This window comes from Lycorma delicatula, chromosome 7 (genome assembly GCF_047948215.1).
Source record: "Lycorma delicatula isolate Av1 chromosome 7, ASM4794821v1, whole genome shotgun sequence".
In the NCBI taxonomy this organism is placed as follows: domain Eukaryota; kingdom Metazoa; phylum Arthropoda; class Insecta; order Hemiptera; family Fulgoridae; genus Lycorma; species Lycorma delicatula.
Genome location: NC_134461.1, coordinates 42,506,383 through 42,523,875, shown reverse-complemented (window position 1 = coordinate 42,523,875; position 17,493 = coordinate 42,506,383). Strand labels below are relative to the sequence as shown.

At 29.3% G+C, this 17,493-nt stretch overlaps 1 protein-coding gene across 2 annotated transcripts in view; it reads right to left on the bottom strand.

Annotated features, from left to right (window-relative positions):
* Positions 1-14,270, bottom strand: part of Drip (aquaporin homolog protein drip) — a 220,719-nt gene extending 206,449 nt beyond the window's left edge. Inside the window, exon 1 of one of the 2 annotated variants that reach the window (XM_075370868.1) lies at positions 14,034-14,270. In XM_075370868.1, the coding sequence (XP_075226983.1) occupies positions 14,034-14,037 (4 nt within the window). In that variant the 5' untranslated portion in view covers positions 14,038-14,270. The remainder of the gene's footprint in view (positions 1-14,033) is intronic. The other variant, XM_075370869.1, reaches the window with a different exon arrangement.
* Between the last annotated feature and the right edge of the window lie 3,223 nt (positions 14,271-17,493).

The following is a 17,493-nucleotide window of genomic DNA, read 5'->3' as shown; positions in this document are numbered from 1 at the left end:
GTTTTTCTATTTAACGATATATAACGAATCATACATATATCAACATAACCTACTACTTTTTCGGTTTAGTCTCCGAAACCACCGTAAGGTATTACTTAGGATGAATGCGGATGATATGTATGAATGTAAATTAACTGTAGTCTTGTATACTCTCAAGTCGACCATTCCTGATTTCGAAGTCGAGAGTTCTAAGGTTCAAATCCTAGTAAAAGCAGTTACTTTTATATGGATTCGAATACTAGTTCGTGTATATCGGTGTTCTATGGTGGTTGGTTTCAATTAACCATACATCTCGGAAATGGTAAACCTGAGCCTGTACAAGACTACACTTCATTTACACTCATATGTATCATCCTCTGAAGTAATGCCTAACGGTGATTCCCGGACGCTAAGTAGGGGAAAAACCACCAAAAAACACCGGTACTCACGATCTAGTATTCAAATGCGTATAAAATTAACTGCTTTTACTAAGATTTGAAACTTAGAATTCTCGACTTTGAAATCAGCTGATTTGCGATGACGACTTTACCACTAGACCAACCCGGTAGATATATCAACATAACCTAACCAAATGTAGCCTACGCTCGCTAATCTCGTCTAATTAACGTTAAATCTTTTCCACACTCTCCTACATATGCCCAGTTATAATAAAACTTTGCTAGTAAGGATGTGGGCCATACTGACGAAAATTGAGGTAGAAAAATTGATATAACCAAAGTTTTAAATAAAAGTAAACACAAAAAATACATATAATGTCACTACATTATATGTATTTTTTTTTGGAGCTGTAGCTTGTGAAAGTGTGAAAATGTTGTGAATTGGGCACGTGTTCGAAACCGGTCTAGTCGCTGAACAATGCCGATCTCCCCCGCTACAGTAACAATAGGACCGCTGCGTTGCCATTGTACTGCTATAACTCTGGAATACTAAGTCGTACAAGAAAATTGTTTAAATAAAAGTTGTCGATTTTTTTGAGATTAACAACTTTTTCAAATGCAATACAGATGAAAAACAATTATTCCGGTGAAAAACCCGAAAAAACACGTTTTTACAACTTCAGCGCCACCTTGTATTTCAATTTCAAATTATACGGCATAACTTCAAATACATTAATTGTAGAGGAGAATGTCCTCTACATTTTTTGTTTGAAAAACTTTTTTCTAAAATGCATAGATTCAGAGAAAAACGCATTTCAAAAACTTTTTGAGTTTTTCAAAAATCTATGGGAGGGGGTTGTTAAAAATCTGGAGTTAAGCTTCCCTCATCACCCCTAACGATGGACAAAAGATCAATAGGTAGGTAAGGATTTTCAAATACAGCCTATTTTGATGACAAATTCCCTGTACTATACAATAAGTAACTTATATAGGAAATATTATTTTCCCATTTCAAACAGGAGCGCTATAAAAGCAATAATTTGTTATATTTACTCGTTAGGTTTGCATTATATCAATTAATATCGGAGAGGAAAAATAATTAAAACAGATAAAAACTAATAGGAATTTCTTATAAAATATTTTTCAGAATTGTCATCAGGAGTTCTATTCCAAGTAAAAAATAAAAAACAGGTAAAACGTCAATTTAGTAGAACTAATATAAAACTTCCCGGTGAATCTTTTTCTTTGAAGATTTCACATAAATTTAAGAAAATAATCACGTACAGAAAATTAATTCAACATACCATATAATAACAAAATGAAACAACATTAATTAATAGTTGAAAATATTTCTAGGAACTGAACAAACCTCAGAACCGTAGATTTAAACATCAAAGAAATAGTAATACAATTAAAAAACACAAATTAATTAATCAATAAATTTAAAAGTAATAATTAATTAACCAAGTATTCCTAATAAAAAAAACTCATGGTTATCGTAATAAAAAAAATTAAGGCTACCTAACAGACCTAATATATAAAACAGCACAAAACAAAACTTGTCTGTTCTTGAATATTGAATGATATTTCAATGTCACGGTTAATTAATTCTATGTTAATGATTCTCTATTAAAACATACGCATATGCACCGATAATAATTATGATTGTATGTTTACCATGAAAGTATGCTATAGAACTCGGCTAAGACAAATGATAACTCTCATAGTTTTTCCATTTATGAACATAATACATTTTCCATACGATTAAATCATTGTGCGAAGGATATAGAAAAATAGATAAAACATTTCTATTTTAAAATTTAATTTGAATAGAATTATGACAGTGCATAATTAAACAAGTATTCATCTTTTATGTTATATGATACATTATACAACAATGATAAATAATAGTCTGTACAATATGTGAATATTTCAGAATTAAATACTATTCTAATCATATTATATTAGAAATGGGGAAAACGTTTTTCGCATTCTCCCAGTAGACGGCTTTACGATCATATAACTCGAATAACAACAATTAAATCTGTTAATACTACCTTGCTTTTGAAAGATGAAGATTACTTATTATACTGAATATTTTTAAAAAGGTTAGTTATATTAATTAATTTATTTAAAAGTTATGTCTTGAAAATGAGTGAAAATAAAGAAGAAATTAGAAAAATTTTTTAATTTTATTAAAAAAAGGGAAGAATCCTACTCAGGCTGCTAAAAAATGTGTGATTTTATGGTCACGATGCGGTGCGGCACAAAGCTGGTTCAAACATTTTCAGTGTGGAAATTTTGATATCAAAGATGTACTTCGCTCTGATCGGCCAATGACTGAAAAAGTCAATAAAATTACAGAAATGATTGATCAAGACTGGCTCATAAAATCAATCGTGATAATAACTAAATAATCATCGATCACAAAAAAATTTAATCCGTTTGAAAAAGACTGGAAAAAACCTCGATGTTTGCGTACTATATGATTTAACAATAAAAAATTTAATGAGGATCGAATACTCATCTACGAATCGTAGCTATGACCAAACGAAATCGAACCATTTTCTTGAAAGGCTAATCACGGGCGATAAAAATCATCACAAAAGGCAATAATGTATGGAAAAGATCGTAGTCGAAGCGTGATGAAGTTTTGCAAACAGTGGAAAAGACAGAATTAATAACAAAAAAGAGAGTAATACTGTGTGTGTAATGAGACTAGAAAGAAATTATTTACTATGATCTTCTGGTATCAGGTCAAATGATTGATTCTAACCTCTACTATTAACAATTGGGAAGATTACGCTAAGCAATCCAGACAAAGCGATCAGAATTGATCAAAACGATAGGTGTCGTCTTCCATCAAGAAATTCCTGACCTCCATACAAATTTGGTGACCAGACAAAAATTGAGAAAGCTTGGTCGGGAAATTCTGATGCATCCACCGTACAGTCTCGACCTTATATAGTCAGACTCCGAAATGTATCGGTTAAGAAGCTCCATTTCGGTCACTACAGAGCTTTCGTAATGATGTAAAGTTGGCTTCAAAAGTGGCTTGTGAAAATTACCGATCACAGTTTTTCATCTAGGAAACAGAAGTTCTATATAGTGGCAGGACTATGATTTTATTTTAAAACTGGTAAAAAGTGGTTGATCAAAACGGCACATATTTGGTTAAATAAACTTCATTTGAAATGTAAAAAAAAAATTGTAGGTCTTACTTTTGTATTATAATACGAAGAAACTTTAATATTTTGCGGAGAAGTAAGAAGTTTAATAGTTTCATAGAAAAGAAAGCAGATTTGATTTTATTCTAAAGTAATTTTTCTGCTAATTAATGAAAATTCATTACGTAACTAAATCGTATCAACTAAATAGTATTACTTGGCACCCCATTTAAATTGCTGTCACGGGTAGCTCTTGTACGTACAGTGACTGTGTAAATTAGTGATGGCACAAAAAGAACAGCGCCTTGCCATTTTGTCTTTGCGCCGACAAAAGATCAGTGCTAGTAATAACAGTATATTATTCTGTATTGTTCTCACTCCGCATGAACGCGGCAGTTTTATTAATTCCGGTAACATAATGTATAAATATGAAAATTTGAAGCAGCGAGTTGTATTATTAACTTCTGCTTCAGTAAGTATTCTTTGTTCCAAGATGTAATGTATGACACAAGCACAGCAAACCACTTTATTGACGGCTTAAAAATTACCATTAATCACGCGCCAGGCGGCACCACTACATAATCTTATGTTGTGGAATGCTACCTGAAAACGAACGTTAATCACATCGGTGTTAGCCAACTTTATAAAAAATTTGTTTATATTAATTCCATTTATTTACTTTTTTTCATCAGCGAGTACAGTGCTGGTTATCAGCGCAGAGAATACAACCAAATTTGTGTAGAAGCAATTGTTTACGTGGAACAGCATATTTACGGCTACTTTTTAGTCAATGTTCCTGCCAACAGTGCTTCACCAAATGAACAATAAGCAAATCGCTATGTAAATGTAACAGTCTAACTACAATTAATATTAGTTACGCTTAAACTTTACAGCCGTATACGTGTAATTTATTAAACTAAAAACACGTGGTGACTAGTAAGAAAAACAGTGCTTCTTACAATTGATTTGATATAAAATTATTTTATAGGGATTAAACAGGGATATTTGAAACTTTATGATTTTTTGCAACTTTATTTTTTTCTAAATAATAATTTTGTATAATTGTAGATAATTTGAAGCAGCGAGTTGTATTATTAACTTCTGCTTCAGTAAGTATTCTTTGTTCCAAGATGTAATGTATGACACAAGCACAGCAAACCACTTTATTGACGGCTTAAAAATTACCATTAATCACGCGCCAGGCGGCACCACTACATAATCTTATGTTGTGGAATGCTACCTGAAAACGAACGTTAATCACATCGGTGTTAGCCAACTTTATAAAAAATTTGTTTATATTAATTCCATTTATTTACTTTTTTTCATCAGCGAGTACAGTGCTGGTTATCAGCGCAGAGAATACAACCAAATTTGTGTAGAAGCAATTGTTTACGTGGAACAGCATATTTACGGCTACTTTTTAGTCAATGTTCCTGCCAACAGTGCTTCACCAAATGAACAATAAGCAAATCGCTATGTAAATGTAACAGTCTAACTACAATTAATATTAGTTACGCTTAAACTTTACAGCCGTATACGTGTAATTTATTAAACTAAAAACACGTGGTGACTAGTAAGAAAAACAGTGCTTCTTACAATTGATTTGATATAAAATTATTTTATAGGGATTAAACAGGGATATTTGAAACTTTATGATTTTTTGCAACTTTATTTTTTTCTAAATAATAATTTTGTATAATTGTAGAGTGGTAACCGTGAATGCTTAAGGAATGCCATAATGCTGAAGCTAGTAAACTAATATGTTTCCAATACTAATTCATTTCTTATCTGATAACATGTAAACAAATGTATAATTAATAATAATAGCCTTCATTATCATCAATTAAAATGAAATTTGTCATCTGTATTGATATAAGATTAACTGGTGAGTAAGCGAACAAAATTAGGAGAAAACACTAAGCGCTCGGCACATGTGCAGTACCCCCTGCACAACTCACATGGGATATAAATAATAGTTACGAATTATTTAATTTGAAATTATAATTTAATCTTTGTTTATACTAAGTGGTTTTTTCGTGATATTCATTTTTTAAAGCACCATTAATTAAAGGAAAGTAATAATTATCTCCGTGGTGGTGCGGTAGCATCTCAGCCATTTCATACGGAGGTCTCGGATTCGATCCCGGTCAAAGCAGTCGATGAAATAAGCAGCCGAAATTTCATAAAAAAAAGTAATAATATCAAATACATTTTTGAATTATCTATTAATAATACTAAAAATAATAGAATAATTTATTAATAATCTTGAAATACTTCTGAAGTAAGACCTTTTCTTTAGTCTAATGGTTGACATTTATTATACAGACTTTTCTAAAATGGCGGGCTGACTATATTTTTTCAGATTCTACTTCTAAACAAAAAAATATCTTTAGGAAAAATGGCAATTTTTCTTTCGTTCTACCCCTGTCCGCCATTTTGTTATTTTATATAATAATCTATATCTCAAGTTCGGATAGACGAATCAGATTATTATTTTGTAAGCGTCTTGGTAATAAAGTTTTAAAATTAGAAAAAATCAGGACTTAACTGCCTTCACAAATTGCAAAATGGCGGCCAAGCTTTTGCTTATTTTTCAATCCGTTATATCTCCATAAATATTAGTTTTATCACAATTTATGTTATTGGTAAAATATTAAGCATTTTATTTTGAACAAAATGGCATTTTATTTTTGAAAATCGGTTAAAAACAGCCGAGTTATGGTAGAAAATTCATGTAATTATGTGTCTGTTTTCATGTCCTCTACTTCACGTTCAATTCGATGAATTATTCTTTTTATGTTAATTCTAATATCGTAAATTATTATCAAATTAAAAAAAAAATTATTGTGAGAACTATTATTGTGAGAATAATATTCTCACAATAATAGACCTAATAATTATGACACAAAATCATTTATCTTTTGGTTAAAAATATTTTTTTTTTAATAATGTAAATTGACATAACGAAAGAAATTGGAAATTTAACTATAGAAATTGATACTAACAAATCGGGGTTTTCCGCTAGTGATCGGTACATTCCGGAGCCTACTTTCGGGTTATAGTTCATTATTCTATAAAGAAAAACAATCACATAAATAAAAAAATCTGATGTGAATACCACATGATCTCCTTGTAGCCTATTAAATTATATATACACATTTTTTTTTTTAAATGAAGAGTACATAAAATTTTATTTCATTAATAACTACTGATATTTTTTCATACATATATATATATATATATATATATATATATATATATATATATATATATATATTATTGTTATTATTGAATTATTATTTATTGTAAAAATTGTTTTACAATCGGATAATTATTAATAAATTAATATATGTAAGTTAAAGAAAAAATAAATTAAAAAAAGAAGGAAATGATGTCGCATTTGAACCTATGTACCTTTCCCTTGTAAGACCAAATATTTCATTAATTAAAATTACTGCAGTTAACAAAAAGTCCAAAATCCAAATGTTTTGATTCTGGGCTTTTTTGGACACTTTTGGTCCAGTCTATTGCAATCAATTGGGGAAGTGCACAACTTGATGTTACCACAGTCCAAAATTTCAAAAATCGTACGGCTAATCGTTTTTGAGTTATGCGAGATACATACCCACATACGTACGTCATGCCGAATCTAGTCAAAATGGATATTTCCGTTGAAATCTGAATGATTTCAACAAAAATGTTGAAATCATTTTCACAAAAATGAAAATCACAATACTTCCTTTATTTCGTACACGGAAGTAAATATATCATTAATATATACTTCGCATATATATCGTCGATATATAATAATATAACAAGTATACACCTGACCACTACGAAACATGTACTAACGTATCGGGATTTTCCGCTAGTGATCGGTACATTCCGGTGCTAGACTAAGGAGGACGGACACACGCAGACACATACAAATGCCCTTTATTTTAAAATTGTTTTCATGTGTTTCACGTATGCACGAAATTAATTGAGATTACAAAATAGTCAATGATATTTTTCTTTACCTTTTTCCAATTCTTTTTAAAAGATATATTACAATAATAAAATAACGTTAGTTTTTTTTTTAATCTGAAAAGATATAATGTAAGGGTGATAAAAATGATGCAAAGAGTAATAATCTTCATATAAATCATAAATATAATTAGTGATTATGCACGATCGTTGTTTATTTCAGTTCGAAAATTTGAGCGAAAACATATTTAACATAGTAGCAACCAATAATTATAACATTAAAAAAAAAACTTAATTATTAAGCGGATGCTGTCTTAAATTGTTAACTTTGAATATTTTTTAAGAGGGAACATAAAACGGGATCTTATGATTTGAGGAGCACTGAAGAAACATAGAAAATCCAAATTTAATTACTTGAATCCTCATCTATGTATGTGTATATTCGCTAAATTTTAATCCACATAATGAAACGTATTTATTACGGAATGAAAATTTCATTACAATTACGCAGAATCTGCTTACTTAAAAAATTGGTTTACGGCAATATACACAAATACCATACACAAAAACACATGCACACATCGGATGTTCATAAGTATGGAAATCTTTAAATAATATTTCAACCACTACACATAGAAAAATGAAATTAATCAAATACTCTAAAAAACAATCTCGTTTTTTCAGTATAAGATCACTACAACCCAAGTAACTAAAGTGGTAATTAAAAAAAATTAAACGAAATGAGTACGATTTTAACTCATTTTTTTATATAATATTAAAAAACAAAAAATTTGACAAAAAGTAACTTCAGAATATGACAACACTAACCAAAGCAGCGGCCATTTTATGTTTTTCATTATTATATTGTACTACTTTAAAGTGATCCATAGTACTTTTTAAATAATTACTCGCAGTGAAACATTTTTAAAGTTTAAAATAAACATTTAACAAATGATCCTATCTAAGAATATTATTTATTTCAACATAAGACCGCTATTTTAGGATTAATCCGTAAAGTTCAGATTAAAGGAATTCGGATAACCGGAATATACTGAAAATACATTTTCCAGGTAACTTACATATGGTTTATATTCAGATCAATAAATTAATCCATTTAATATAGTATATAAAATCATATGATGAGTTAAAATATTAACTTTAGTTGATTAATTTTTAGTTACGAAAGAGTAAAATTTAACTTTATAACAATGAAGTAATCACAACTATATTTATAAAATTATAGCATAGTTAATAGAAAAGATAAAGCAGACTTTTTTTTATGGATATACAACATAATTAATGACGAAAGAAAAAAGTAAAATTATCATGTATCTATGATATAATAATAGTCTACAAGACATAATAGACGTTAGTTTACCTCAAATTATTTTTACTTTTTAAAATATAACCATCTCATTTAGTTCAACGAACTAGACAGTTATTAAAAAAATTTAATTTATTCTTTTAATTAAATTTTTTATTTTATGAAATTCTATTGTTAAAAGTTGCAAGTAACAATAGTGAAAAAAGTCTAATGATCGTGTTCCTGTTTCAGTATTTGTTATCCAATGTTTGGTATTTATCGTCTAATTACCTATGAATATTTGGTTTTATTTAAGTCTCTAATGACACATATTGTTGATGCGGCTTCTTTTTAATGTCTTCTTTTGTTTATAAAAAACAATGAAGAAAAAATTAAATTTAAAAAATAAAATGTTTATACGCTTTTTATTGTTATATGTTTTTTACTTTTTATTTTATTTTTTTAATTTCACAATTTTAAAAGAAGAAAAGGGTCAGGACCTTCTATTAATTCTCTGATTAGCTCCGGGACCACCGTAAGGTATTACTTCGAAGTATTAATTTAAAATGAATAATTCATTTGCATAGTCTTGTACATTCTCAGGTTCACCGTTCTAACTCACCGGTTTGGTCTAGTGGTGAAAGCGTCTTCCCAAATCAGCTGATTTCGAAGTCGAGGGTTCTAGCGCTCAAGTCCTAGTAGTCAGTTATTTTCTATACGGATTTGAACACTTGATCGTGGATACCGGTGTTATTTGGTGGTTGGGTTTCAATTAACCACACATCTCAGGAATGGTCGAACTGAGACTGTACAAGACTACACTTCATTTACACTCATTCATCCTGTAAAGTATTATCTGAAAGGTAATTACCGGAGGCTACACAGGAAAAATAAAGGTCCTTCGTTCCGGAGATGTGTTGTTAAATGAAACCCAACCCACCTAAGTACACCGGTATCCACGATCTAGTATTTAAATCCGTATAAAAACAATTGCCTTTAGTAGGATTTGAACCTTAGAACCCTCGATTTCGAAATCAGGTGATTTGCGATGACGAGTTCACCACTAGATCAACCCGGCTGATAAGATTGAATTAGACTGACAAGGGCTATTAACCATCATAATATGTTCTCGTTAAAATAGTAAAAACATGACCGAGGTCATCAGTAATAGTAATAGTAATTGCAACAGATGGATTCTAGAATTTATAATAAATAAAAAAGCTCGACATTAATTTATTCGTGCCCAATTATTACTAATTTCACCGAAGAAAAGCTACTGAGTTATAATAATAATAATTATTATTTTGTTTCATAAACAGGAATAAACATATTTAAGACGAGTACATAAATATGTACTCGTAGAGTACCATCATCACCACCACCACCTTTTTATAATAAAAATGTTTTTACTTATATATGCTTTAACTACTAATAAAAATAATACAAAAATTATTTCTAGAATCGTCTTAAAGACTCAAATGATAACCTTTCCATCAGCGATGAGGAAGGTCGGTTTCTTTTAGGACATTTCCATTCTGCAATGTCGACAACCTCGTAATGTCGTTTGTTTTTTATTAAATTAATTAATTATTTTTATTTATAATACTTTTTTTAATAATAACGAATCGCTTAGATTATACGATGTATATAAGTTTATATTTATTATTAACATTGTAAAATCACGAACAATCCAAAAACTTTGTAAAAATACATCTATTAGTAGATTCAAATTCACTAATTTTTTTTTTTAAACTGAAATTAAAAATTCTTTAAAATAAATAAAATTTTGATATCATAAATTACTCGAATAAAAAATTTCAGATCGTTACTTTGTTTATTCGTTTTCGTAGTAAGTAATTTCTGAATATTATCTAATAAAAATATTTATAATATTTATCTAATTAAAATAATGCTCTTTTAATTATTTTTGTATCTTTGAAGGAATACGTTATTCCCACTCGATGAAATTAAATTTAGAATTCCTGCTGCGTTTGAACAAGATATCAATTGATTTTTATTTGATTTATGAACCCGGTACATGTCATTTACGATCGAATGCTAAAATTCATGTCGATAAACAATTTTACGTAAGATCAGTCTTATAACATTATATTAAATAAAAAGTTTTATTTAAAAATAAAATTTCCATACTGAAAATTTAACAGAAATTCCCGTACCCCAAATATTAATCTCCATGGATATTGCAGACATAAAAAAATTCAATTTACCAAAAATATACTTTTAATTTAACGTTTTGATATTTTTATTTAATTTTAAAAATATATATGTAAATATGCTCCTACTTGCCGTAAACTGATTATTCGGGATCACAGGATAATCGAAAGTAAACTGTATACTTTAAGGTAGTAATTGTCATATTTGAATCTTCTTTCTTTGTTTTTCCTGTTTAGCCTCCGGGAATTACCGTTCTTATATTACTTCAGAGGGTGAATGAGAATGATATGTATGAGTGTAAACGAAGTGTCTTGTACAGTCTCAGTTCGACCATTCCTGAGATATGTGGTTAATTGAAACCCAACCACCAAAGAACACCGGTATCCACGGTCTACTATTCAAATCCGAACATGTTTGAATCTATCCTGTGTTTGTATGATATAAACAAGTTAAACAATATACTTAGAAAAAAAGCTTACATAAAATTTGTTATAATTTCCTGGCATTGGTTATTTCTTCTTATATAGCGGAAAAATAATATACATGAAAAAATTGTGAAAGTTCCAAAAAAATTATTTTTTTTACTTTTTTTGCTCCCCACCCCCAACATCACCTCTTGATTTTGATAAGTTCTTGATTTTTCTATGTTTACTATTTTAAAAGAAAGAAACTAAAAAAAATTCCATGGGGAAATGAAAAACCAATAAAAAGTTACCAAAGATTTCTTTTTTGAGGAGTGGGGTGAATTATGATGACATTTTATTATAATAATATTATTATTAAACGTTTAAATAAAGTAAAAAAATGTTTATTTAATAAAAAATATTAATTCGAAATTATTTAATTAAAAATGTTTAAAAAATTGATAATTTTAAACTTCGATCTGCTCTCCCAATACTGCACCGAAAGTAATTTTTTTTGTCACTTGCGCTATTACTATGTTTAAAAACACAAAAAAATTCGGTTAAAAATGTGCAATAAATAAAAAGATAGCTTTTCGAGATGGGGAGAATTTTGGGAACAATTTTTTTTTTTTTAGTGGATAATAAGCATGTATGAATGTAATGAACTTAAATTAAATTGAGGTTATATATGAAAAATTTTGAGAAAATTGACTGCAAAGAAACTATCTACCCCACTCCCTGGAAATATTGACCCCAAACTTTTTACAAAAAAAAATTAGCTGAAATACACTACTTTTTATGCCAAATTTCATCATAATCGGTTTATCCAGGCAAACGTTATTAAGCTTAAAACACGCCAAAACAAGTACATAAGTACGTACGAACATTAGCTCCCCACTTTGGGGGGGGGGGGGGATCCTGGATCATGAAACGTTGCAGCATAGCTCTAGAACTATGATGCCAGGGAAGTAAAATTTCTTACATACGTACAATAGACACTGCCGTGGAAAATATTTAATAAAATAACTTATTAAAAAATAAAATAAATAAATATTAATCTCAAGGCTATTTAAAATTATCTTATTACTGCTAAACATTTATTGTATTTGAAGTAACGTAAATTAAATATTCTAACAACTCATATATACAGTTAGAATTTTAATTTGCATGCTGTGTAATGCGATGACTCATAGAATTATAGGTGTAATTATTTTCATTTAAATCTCGATGTATATACTTTCGCGTTTGCGTTAAATTAATGGAACTATATTTGATTAAAACTCCATCATCTTGAGCGTAAGCAAGTACTGTTGAACAATTATTGTACAACAGACTGTTTAGTAAAACTACCGGTTATAAATAAATAAATGTATAAAATGAAGTAAAAGACAATAAAAATTATTTTTATGATTCGTTCATTAAAAATAATTAAATTTTATAAAAAAAATTCAGCCCATTATTAATTTTTTTTTATGTATAGCGTATTCATTTTTCATCTACAGGTTTTGTGTTCGTATTCCGCTAGTTTATTACGTTTCTTAAGGTTCACGTTAAAAAAATTCAAATTACATTTCCTCAAATAAGTTGTTGGCAAGAAAGCCAATCGGCCAAAAAAATCCCAGAACCCACTTAATTCCAGAATAACTGAGGAAAAATGAAGGTAAAAAGACAAAAGGTAAATTTAAAAAAAAAATTAAAAATTTTTTTTTACAGTGTGCATGTTTTTAAATAAAAATTATATATTTTTTATGAATTTACCATTTTAAGATTAAAATATAAAACAAACCCAGCACCTTTGTACGAATTTTAAAATTATATTTACAGAATCATACAAAATTTAAACTTTGTCAGTAAATTAAAAAATAATATGCTAATAATTTTTATTGAGAAAGGAGATGTGCCGAAAAAATTTCTCAAGAGTTATGGTGTAAGTTGCAGTATACCATAGGGACTAATAATTAACTAAGTTCTGAAAATGAAAACAAAAATCAACTGGAATCGTATTTCCAAAGAAAATTTGAAAAACTCTTAAAAATGTCTAAAATTCTAATCTAAGAACAAAATTATCTAGTCATATTGAATAGCAATGGTGAATGAAGGAAAATATTTACATTATGAGTTAAAAAAAAAATCATAAAAATCTCTTTCTTAACGTTTAAGAAAATAGAAAACAGGTAATAACTTTTGAAACATGATTTTGGAAGTTAAAAAACGTATAAATCAAATTAAATCATAGTTATAAATATTTTCCTTATGTATGTAATTTTTTTTAAATAAAAAAATTTAATAAATGTAGATATTAACACCGTTTAGAATAAACGAAGGTAACAAAAAAATGAAGTTCAATAAACAGTACATAAAAAATTTTAAAAAAATAACATTGAGAAAAGCCATAAAAAGATGACATAAGTGATAAAAATTCTATCAATAAAATTTAATTAATTTGTCTACATATAAATGCCGGTATCTTTCATTTTTGTAGTAATTTAACTAAAAAAAAAAAAACAAAAAATAAATAAGCAAATAAAAATAGGTAATTCTGGTGGCTACAAAGTATACAGATTTTTTTTATTTTTAAAAACTCTATTTAAAATTTTATATAATTAGTGATTTTGTATCAATAAAAATAATTAGTACATACCCATTTGGAAAGTTACGTTGTTTATATTCTATATTCGATGAACAAAAGATATGTAATAAATAAAGTTATATATTATATAATGATAAATTTAAATTATTAAAACAGAAAAAAACGATTTGCTAAACGCGTTAGCAAGCGCTGCAACAGAAATTAGAAGTGTCTTTGAACACCGCACTACGATGAATGACGAGTAGGTAGATTGGTGTATATTCTACTGCTAGTGGTAACCTGGACGCAATGAATGCGATGTAGATGTGGCGGCCAGGTAAACTACTCTTACACGCACATAACACGACAATGAGCGTTCAGTTAACTTTTGTTATCATATCAATGAAATATGTAACAACAGAATCTTTGCCGGTAATTATTTATTCTGATTACAACTTGTTCAATATATTTATTGGTCATTATATATTTATTTTATCTCCGAACGATAAATAAAAATATATAGTTTTTTATATTTTTATTTTATAATTAAAAAAAATTATTACAATACAAATAACTTCATATTGAATATTAATTTAATTTAAATTATATCGAAACGATTTCTACACTATGAAATTAATACGAAAATGCACTAATAGAACTGTAAAATATGCGTGAAAACTAGGATTGCATTTTATTAAAAAATAAAATATTTGAATGACTATGATTTATACCATTGGTTTCTAAACTGTGCCCTGGGGACCCGCAACTTCCTCACAGGAGCACCACGAAATATTACACAATTTTCATAATTTTATTTTCATTTTTAATTCAGACATAGAAATTGTTCAATTACATTTTTTTTTTGTAAATATAAAATATATTTTATTTCTTTTTATCTAACCCTTGTAAAAGATTATTGGCTATTTCGCAAAGTTTACTTATCAGAATTTGACATTTTCGTCAGGGAAAATCTGAATTCAGCAAGGGCATTGAAAATCGAAAAATTTTGGAAACCATTCATACGTACAACAAAGATTCTGACGTGATTTATCTTAAATAATAAAAGGATTAACGACATTAGTGGATTAACCTTTTTCCAGAACAGTTGTAGGCGACCTATCATCCATCAATAATCGCTCGTAAAAATGATAATTTCTCTAATAACAACAAGGTTAGCAAAGAAGTAAATAATAAAAAAATGAGTAGTTAGTGGTTTTTTTATTTCATTGAACCAAATATGCGATTTCTATCAGTATGCGAAACCCACCGAAATGTAAATGATATTCAAACCTTCAAGTGAAACTTTCATTCTGCTCTCAAGAAACAGACTTTGTAGTGAACGTCATTATTCTCAGAAAAAGAAACTGTGATTGGTATCTCTTGTATCTTAGGTCTTTTACATGTGTACAATTAATAAGAAAGACCGTGATAGATAATAGATAATGTAAAGCAACAGAATAACCTATCACTTTCCATACTGAAACAATCTATGTACACTGTTTCTACTCATCACCGAAGACAATTAAACATGCACTTAAAATATTTATATTCATTTTTTAAATATTCATAATATTTTAAAACAGTAATTTCTGTTCTTACATTACAGTTAATCTATTATTAGCAAGCATAATGTAGAACATCGGATACTTATAAATATCTAAGAAATAAGTTTCTCTCCAGGACAAAAGATCAGTTGAAACACGTTGAAATTTAAAAAAAAGTGTTTTTTCTTAATGTGTGCGTTGCTATCTTTTCAATTAATGAACAATAAGCAACGTCCCATAAGTCTACTGATATAAGTACATGTATGACATGTTGTGAATGAAGTTTAGTCTTGTACAGGCTCAGGCCGACCATTTCTGAAACGTGTGGTTAATTGAACTCCAACCACCAAAGTATACCCGCCTCCGTGACGCGAGTGGTAGCGTCTCGGCCTTTCATCCGAGGTCCCGGGTTCGAATCCCGGCCAAGTGTGGGAATTTCACACGCTACAAATCATTCCATCTTATCCTCTGATGCAATACCTAACGGTGATCCCGGAGGTTAAACGAAGAAAAAAACTACCAAAGTACATCGGTATCCATTGTCTAGTATTCAAATCCGTGTAAAACCAACTAATTTTTAATAAAATTTGAACCTAAGAACCTTTGTCTTCTGTTAAACAACTGATTTGCGATGAGTAAACCATTAGACCAGCCCGGTGGGCTATATATATACATAATTATATACATACATATTTCCCTTTCCCCTTTTAACTAATATTTCCCCTTTTTTTAATTTTTTTTCCAGTTTAGCCTCCGGGAATTACCGTTCAGGTATTACTTCAGAGGATGATACGTATGAATATAAATGAAGTGTAGTCTTGTACACTCCCAGTTCGACCATTCCTGAGATGTGTGTTTAATTGAAACCCAACCACCAAACAACACCGGTATCCACGATCTAGTATTCAAATCCGTGTAAAAATAACTAACTTTACTAGGACTTGAACGCTGGAACTCGATTTTCAAATCAGCTTATTTGGGAAGACGCGTTCACCACTAGACCAACCTGGTGGGTTTTCCTTACATTTAGGTAATCCTATTCGCACGTCCATTCAATGGACTGCGAATAGAGCTGCTTTATCTTTTCAGATAAGACCAACTTATTGAGTTGAATTTTTTTGTTACTTCTTGAAACACACTGAAATTTTTTATCTTATCTAGAAAAGTGTTGCGGTTCATCAGTGATGATTATTTTTCGCATATCTTTAGAGATATCATCGTCCATCCATCTATTGTCCTTTCGAGTTTTGATGTACGTGAAGATGCGTTTTGTGAGCACTTCATTAATGCAAGAAATGATGTTATAGAATTTAATCTTGCGTTTTCGGGTTACATTTGTTTTTCACTGTATGTGAAGAGTTCCTTCTTGGTTCGGAGATTGTAGTTATCATCCGTTTTCCTTGGACCTAAGAATCTCCTGAGTATCTTTCTTTCTTTGGATTGAAGTACTCGGGTGTCGCGTTTTGTTAGCGGTTCCAGGCATTCTGTTGCTACAAGCATTTGGATTGGATGACCGGTTTGCAGTGCGGATTTTGGCGTTGATGGAAATGAATTTTTTTATTGTAGATGTTTCGGGTGAATTGGTATACGAGTATCAGTTTGCGTGCTCGTTCAATCATTGCTTCTTATTCAGAGATGTTGGGCGTGATGGTTTCCTGAGGTACATGAATTTGATGTTTATAGATTTGATCGTTATCGATTCGAATACGCTTGGGAAAGTTTTTAATGTTCGTAATGAATTGTGTTTTTTCAAAGAAAATTTGCAAATTTGCAATCTCGAGTTGTCGGAGCTGCGGTTTCTATGTATCGGGCAGTAGAACGATGTCGGAAAAAGCGACGCAATTGATGTGTGTATATACACACACACACACACCCCCCCCATACTATATATACCCCCATAACCATATATTGTTTTTTTAAGTGAATTTATAGTTTAATTTTACAACCTCTACAACAAATATTTTGCTTGTATAATTAGGTAGCTGGTA